This window comes from Grus americana, chromosome 5, assembly GCF_028858705.1.
Source record: "Grus americana isolate bGruAme1 chromosome 5, bGruAme1.mat, whole genome shotgun sequence".
Taxonomy (NCBI): Eukaryota; Metazoa; Chordata; class Aves; order Gruiformes; family Gruidae; genus Grus; species Grus americana.
The window spans coordinates 33,499,258-33,506,770 of NC_072856.1; the positions used below are offsets into that span (position 1 = coordinate 33,499,258).

General features: G+C 54.8%; 1 protein-coding gene across 1 annotated transcript; it reads left to right on the plus strand.

Moving 5' to 3' along the window:
- Nucleotides 1-1,051: 1,051 nt before the first annotated feature.
- On the plus strand, nt 1,052-4,819 carry ZFP36L1 (ZFP36 ring finger protein like 1). Its single transcript, XM_054827833.1, has 2 exons — nt 1,052-1,917; nt 2,801-4,819. The coding sequence occupies exons 1-2, from the start codon at nt 1,861-1,863 to the stop codon at nt 3,749-3,751; spliced, it is 1,008 nt and encodes a 335-aa protein (XP_054683808.1). The 5' UTR covers nt 1,052-1,860; the 3' UTR covers nt 3,752-4,819.
- The last annotated feature ends 2,694 nt before the right edge of the window (nt 4,820-7,513 follow it).

Genomic DNA, 7,513 nt, shown 5'->3' on the forward strand with positions numbered 1-7,513 from the left:
ACAGAATGAGTAAACAACTGCAGAAAATAATAGGCTGGTCTCTCCCCTGGTTACTCCTCACTTCTGGCCAAGGCAAGGAAAAAAAAAAAGAAACTAGAAAGAGAAGGAAATTCGAGGAACCTGATTGCTCTCCTTAAGTAAATAATAATAATATAAAAAAAAAAATCTGGAATGGCCGGAGCCTGTGGGCGTTTCTCTCTGTTGGTTATTTTGGCTGTTCTTGAAGACCGAAGGAGGGGAAAAAGACCAGCCGCCAGCTCAAAGTCCAGATCCTGCGACTCTAAAGCAAACAGAAGAGGAAGTGGATCATTTGTTTGAAGTTTTCAGTGCGATGGCTGCTTGGGTCGGCGTTGTGCTGCCCAAGGCAGGGGTTTTTCTCCCCGCCAAGCTGGAGTGCAGGGCAGGAGGAAGAGTCTGCAGCGCCGGGGCAGAGGCCCCCCCTCGCCTGCCTGCCTGCCTGCGCGGGGGACAGGGCCCAGATGCCATCGCTCCGGGCCTTAGATGAAACACCCACTAAAGCTAGAGTTAGGGCGAGCCTGGCCTCAGCTGGGGCTGAAGATTTAGGAGCAGCAGATTTCACGCTGAGGCACTCTGATACCAACAAGCCTTGAAGTGTTTTGCTCTTTATTTTTTTTACGCAGAAACTGCCGCCATCTTCCCCCCCCCCCCAATATCAGTATGAATCATACTTTGCCTACTAAAATCTGGAACAGATTACTTGCTCAGAGACGTTATTTTTTGGTTTTGGTTTGGTTTTTTTTTTCAGCTTTACAATTTCGAGTTCTGGGGAGTGGAAGAGGACTATATGGGGAGAAAATGCAGAATTTATCCAACAGCCTTTTAAAGGGCAAACCCATACTTTAACAATTTAAATTAATGTGGATGTGAGCTATTTCCCCTTGCAGAGCCTGCCAGGTTTCAATAAAAATTGGAAAAAAGGAGTAAGGCTCGGGGGGAGGGACAACGATGTGAGTCAACACAGTCAGCCTCTGCAAAAACGCGAGGACGAGCGGCCGCGCGGAAAACGGACCCAATCGATGTAAATCAAAGCGGGCAGACCCAGGCTGCCCTCAGCTGGAAAGAAGTCCCGCGAGTTGCCAGACACTGCGCAGGGCTCGGCTGCAGCCCCGCCGCTCCCGCGTCAACCTTTTCCGGGCGCTCGGGGCTGTTACTGCCCCGGGGCCGAAGAGCGGCCGCTGCAGCACCGCGCACCGAGCGCTGCTCCGGGCCGGCCACGCCACGCGAGCAGCCCCGCACGCCGCCGCGCGCAGGAATGGGCAGAGCGCGCCCGCCCCCGCGCCGGGCCCCGCGGTATACGCGCGCACACGCGCGCTCACACAGGCGCGCATACACGTGCGCAGAGGCGCGCAGAGGCGCGCGGCAGCCCGCACAACTGCCTCCTCCAGAGCGGGGGAGGGCAGCCAGCGGCCGCGGTCGCTTGCCTTCTCCCCGCCCCCCCCCCTTCCCTTCCTTTCCTTTCCTTTCTTCTTTTTTTTTTTTTTTTTTCTCTCCTTCCCTCCCCCCCTTCTTCCTCCCGAAAGTTTTTCTGGGCCTGCCTGCCCGGGTGATTCAGTCGCGGTGTCGATCACTCTGCCCTCCTCCTCCTCCTCCCCTTCCTCCCGCCGCTGGCTCCTCCTCCCGGGGGGTAAGGCTGAAACTTTATAAGTTCAGCTTTCCCCCAGCCCGCTGGAAGCGGCGAGCGGGCGCGGCGGCCGGGCTGGTGGCGGCGGCATCATCATCAGCATTAGCGGCAGGGGGGAGGCTGCGAGCCGGGGCGCTGGAGGCTGTGCCTTACCCACGCCGTGACTCCTCGTGTCTGTGTGCCGCTGCCCCACTCGCTTCCCCCCTCGCTCGCCGAAGATGTCCACAGCCCTGGTGTCGCCCACCATCTTCGACCTGAGCGAAGTTTTATGCAAGGTAAGGGCGCCGTCGGGGACTGCTTCTCCAGCTTCGGAGCTCTTCAGCTGCTTTGGGGTTCGTCTTTGGGCTGTTTTCTCGGGTTTTTCTGGTCGGGAACAAGTTTAGCGCCGGGACCGGAGGACGCAAGGCGGGGGCTGAGCGCGGTCGCCCCGTCCCAGGGCGTGGGGTCCCCCGCCACCCGCGCTTCCCGCCTCGGCCGCTCCGGAGGAGGGGAGGGAGGGGGGCACAACCCCGCGCTCCCGGCGGGCTGTGCCGCGGCGCCGGGCGGGGGGGCCGGATCCTTCCTCTGCCCCTAGGGCCGCCGCGCTGCAACACGCCCGGGCGCGGCGGGCGGCGGCGCTGCCGCGGGGCCGGGCGGGAGACCGGGCGGGCTCCAACCCCGCGGGGCTCGGCCGCCCGTCGCCCGGCCCCGCTGGAGGGGGAAGCGGAGCGGCGGGGTCTGGGCGGGAGCCGCCGCCGCGCCGCGAGGAGGAGCGGTGGGGCGGGCGCCGTCGCTGCGCGCTGCCCTTCCCGCTCGCCGCCGTCACCCGGGGGGCTTTTTCAGAAGAGCTCTGGCCTCGGAGTTTTTTTGGATGCTGCCAGCTGCTCCCCAGCGCCTGCCGCTTGGCGCGCTTCGTTACATCCCCTCCGCCGGGGCTGCGCGGGGGGACGGGGAGGGGCGGCCCGGGGCCCTCGGGTGGAGCGGCGACAGGGGTTGAAGCAGATGTTGCTGCGGAGGGGGGGGCCCGTCGGGACAGGGCGGCCGCCGCTCCCTGGGCCGCCCTGCTCGCTGCCGGCCGGCGGGGAGCCGCGCTGTGCCGTGCGGCGCGAGGCTCCCGGGGCTGCGTGGGTACGCCGGAGGAGGCGGTGGCAGTGACCGGCCCTTGCTTTCTTCCTGCAGAGCAACAAGATGTTGAATTACGGCCCCTCGGGTGTCAGCGGGTGCCTGCTGGACAGGAAGGCGGTGGGCACCCCGGCCGGCGGGGGTTTCCCTAGGAGGCACTCTGTTACTCTGCCCAACTCCAAGTTTCACCAGAACCAGCTCCTCAGCAGCCTGAAAGGGGAGCCGGCTCCCATGCTGGGCCCCCGGGAAAGCCGCTTCCGGGACCGCTCCTTCTCCGAGGGCGGTGAGCGCCTGCTGCAGCAGAAGCAGCCCGGGGGACAGGTCAACTCCAGCCGCTACAAGACGGAGCTGTGCCGCCCCTTCGAGGAGAACGGCGCCTGCAAGTACGGCGACAAGTGCCAGTTTGCCCACGGCATCCACGAGCTGCGGAGCCTCACCCGCCACCCCAAGTATAAGACCGAGCTCTGCCGCACTTTCCACACCATCGGCTTCTGCCCCTATGGGCCGCGCTGCCACTTCATCCACAACGCGGAGGAGCGCCGCGCTGTGGCGGGGAGCCGGGAGCCCGCCGTCACCGACAGACCCCGCCTGCAGCACAGCTTCAGCTTTGCCGGCTTCCCCAGCACTGCTGCCAGCGGGCTGCTGGACAGCCCCACTTCCATCACCCCGCCGCCCATGCTGAGTGCCGACGACCTGCTGGGCTCCCCCACCTTGCCTGACTGCGCCAGCAACCCCTTCACCTTCTCCAGCCAGGAGCTGGTCAGTCTCTTTGCCCCCGGCATGGGGGTGCAGGTGCCCAGCGGGAGCTCCCCTACCACCTTCTTGTTCAGGCCCATGTCCGAGTCCCCCAACATGTTTGACTCGCCGCCCAGTCCTCAGGACTCCCTCTCTGACCAGGAGGGCTATCTGAGCAGCTCCAGCAGCAGCCACAGCGGCTCAGATTCCCCTATCCTGGACACCTCAAGACGTCTTCCCATCTTCAGCAGACTCTCCATCTCCGACGACTAATCTGGGGTTTCCTCTTGCTCCCCCCCACCTCTATGACAATGTTAAGCTGAACTCCCCCCACCCTGTCCCCAGTAGTCTGAGCTGGATGTTAACATGTCCACCTGCCTGCCGTAGACCCACTGGCTTAAACCTTAAGTGCCAAATTACGATGAAAAGCAATAACGTTTACAAAATTAGTGCCTTTAACACTTTCACTGTGACTGTATTACCTCTCCAGCTGCAGAGGGCACCAGCAGCTCTGTGCACTTCCAGATGTGCAGGAAATGTCCGGATCCAGCTCCCTCCACTGGCCATGTACTGCATCGCCCTTTCCCAGTCCCTTCCTGACTGGCCAGTTTCTGCTAGGCTGCAGGCACGTGGGCAAGCGTTAACATCCAGTCCTCTTTCTCCCCCTTAAAGACTAATCTTGCCTGGATCCGCTCAGGTCTGTGGGAAGAAAAGCTGAGAACAGACAAAGATTGTAACATGTGAGTGGGACTTCGACTGGGAGGAAGAAAACAAAACAAACCAGATGGACTATGAGAGACTTGATTTTGGTGCTAAAAGTCCCCTGTGTATTCATGTGACATCTTAAAACAAATAAAGAAATAGAGGGGGTGGGGCTGACGGAAGTCATTCCACACACACACACACACAAGTTCGTGTAAACAAAGTTCCAGTAGTCATAGCTTTAATGGTTTTGCTCTAGAGTACTTTAGACCTATCTTAGAGCACTCACGCCAAGCTTTTTATTATTTTTTTCTGGGTTTTTAATTTTGTATAACTTGTCAGAAATTGGAGAGCAGATTTTGCTTGTCACTGCACAACAATATAAAAAAGCTTATTTAACTTATCAAAACGTATTTATTGCCGAAACCTATGCTTTTTTGTTAATTTTGTTCATATTTATCGGGATGATGAATCCATAGAATATATTCTTTTATGTTTAAATTATGATCTTCCATATTAATCTTAAGATTGTGAAGTGTCTTTTTTCCTTTTTTCCCCACAGTTTAATATATTATACTACAATGACATTTTTTGTAACTTCACACTTTTTTGGTTATTTTATTTTAAAAAAATGAAAAATTAATTTAAAAAAATGCAAAAACTGTGTTTGGATTATTTATTTTAGAATTCCCCCCCCCTTTTTTTTGTGTTGGACTGCAAATTGAGTTAATGTGCTTCTTTGCCTTTCTTCTTCTCTTCTTCCCCTCCCTGGGTCTTGCCTACCTGGGCTTTAGAATGTACATACTTGAGCTCTGTTGCGAGACAGTGTGGAAGAAGACCTTTTTCTTCCTCTCTTTGTATAGATTCTTCAAGAAGAAAAGCCTTGGGCTTAAAGTGCCTATCTGAAGACATTCCAAATACAGTTTGTCTTTGCGTTTCTGTATTCCAAGTTTGGAGTTTTCCTTGCCGAGGTGAACGGGACTGGCACAAAGAGAATAATGAATGTAATTTTTTTTTTCCCCTGTTACTGTTCACTACATTGCTTTTTCTTCCTCTTTGTGTGAGTTTATTTAAAAGAGAATCTCTTTTGTAACAACTGTTTGCAGTTTAAATCAATAAACCCCAAGTTTTTTTCAAGAAACTGACAGTGGAGCTGGTTTTACTTGCAAAAATTGAGGGGCTGGTTTTAGACAACCACTTAAGTGCAGATACTTCCCTCCTCTTGACCCTTGAGGTGCCCACCATCTGCTCAGGTGTCCCTCCATCATTCCTCACCGATTCAATGGGTCAACCCTGCAAGTACATGGGTGCGCAGATCAACGGCAGCAAATACCTGATGTGGCCTCTAACCCTCTGTGTCTCTTACAGTCCTCCTCTGATCTTGAGTTGCTCCTTCTGTTCCTGCAAACTTCTTTCTGGTCAGTGTAGCTTAAACCTCGGATTGGCTTTTGTTCCTCATATGCCCTGTGTTCCTGTGCGGCTCCTTCCCCCTCCAGGAGAGCTCGTGTATGTTTTGAGTGAGGCTAACGTGGGATGTTGAAGCGGTACAGATGTCCCAAATCTCAGGCCTGGCTGGTTAGTGGTACTGGTCTGCTTTGTCAGACTGGCTGTTTGGTGTTTTGCATGGGAGAGGAACATGGACCCCCAGCAAAGTCTTGGTGTACATACAGATCCCCCTGCTACTGCGTTCAAGACCCCTTGAAGTATCGGTCAGCAATCCCAGAAACTTCTGAAGCCAGTGGTTTTGTTTAGGGACGCTTCTTTGCCAGCGCTGCTCATGGTGTAAATCTTGTGTTTTCACCTTTGAGCTCTCCTCTGGAGCCAGCTTGGCGCTCTTTCATCTGAAACTGTTCCAGCTCGCTTCCAAATCAGGGGTGGAATATTGCTGCCGAACCACCGATCCTTCAGCTGTCTTGACATGCCTCAATGTCCAGGAAAGACATTTCCTAATTCCTTTTGGAAAAGTTCCTGCCAAACAAAAGCGGCAGGATACCTTAAGGCTTACACCGATGTACCTTCCCTGCTGTTGGCTTTGTGCAACATGCTGTCCTGTGAGGTCTGGCAATAAAGATGAGCTAGGGGGAAGAAAGAAAGATGGTGGAAGTGGAGTGTGGCTGGTAGAAGCTGGTTCCCATGAACAGTCCAAAGCTGCACAGGGAGTTTGCTCAGCAGATGATGACGTAACTAGCACGTGGTGCGGTCTGCATGCTGATCCCGGAGAGAAGAGCCTCTGGCACAGCCCCGGTACTGCTCAACTGCCTTCAGATACCTTCTGCTGACTGCACCCTTGCCCCAGGCACAAAGGCGATGAGGCCCACATGAGAGATGGGCTGCCACCTGGAAGACCCGTGCCCAGCTGCAGCAAGCACCCAGGCCTGCCTCCTTCCCCACTGCTGGAAGCTGAGCCGTTGGCCCCTGAAGAGCAAGGCGTATCTGATCTGGAGAGGATCCCAAGCCTATCGAAGGGCATGCACGTGGAACTTGAAACTGCTTGCTTTCTCTCTGGCCTTTCTGTGCAGCTCTTCAAACAAATAGTCTTTTCCCAGTTAATAATTGGTGAAGAAAATAGCTGTATTAGTTGCACGGTGCTATTGGTATGACAAACAACTGGGAAGCTGTGCTAGAAGTAGGTCCTTGCTCATGGTATTTGTGTACTTCCCTTCTCCTTCTAGCGCACTGGTTCTGGAAGCCAGCACCATGTTTCTCCTGTGAGTTTATTAATGATAAATGCTCTATCACTCAGTGTTTTGCTTTTGAAATTAACCTTAAGCTAGGTCACACAGGGGATAGAGAAGAGCAGAACAGTCAGCATCAGAAGTTTACTTTCTGTCATAGTTTGTGAGAGAGAGAGAGAGAGGGAGCATGCAGGAGCCTCCAGCAATGCAGGAATTTGCCTGATCTGATACCATTAGCACTCATTGTGGCTTGGGTATGTGGCAGCAGCTAGTCTGGAGGGACTTCTCCTTCCTTGGATTTACTGTGGATGAGTTGTTCATGCTGTTTCTTGTAGGGTTAGTGTCTGTGTCCCCTAGCAGTTTGCCATGGTTGGTAATAGCCTAGCCAAGACTCAGAAAGCTAAATAGCCTTTCCTGGCATGATGGTTTTGAGACACACATTCCTCTGACTTTGAGAGCTCCTCCATGCTCTGACTCGTTGATTTAGTGCACGGGAGTCTCAGAATGGCCAGGAAGAAAGGGCTGGCCTGTGCCCTGGTGCAGTTGCTCCTGACATGGCTGGTGTGCCAGGGCAGAGAGAAGCACCCACGAGGACAAGATACCTGTCGTCCCATGTAAAGTGGCACGGCAGGATGTGCCTCGGTGCACTTTACAGGTT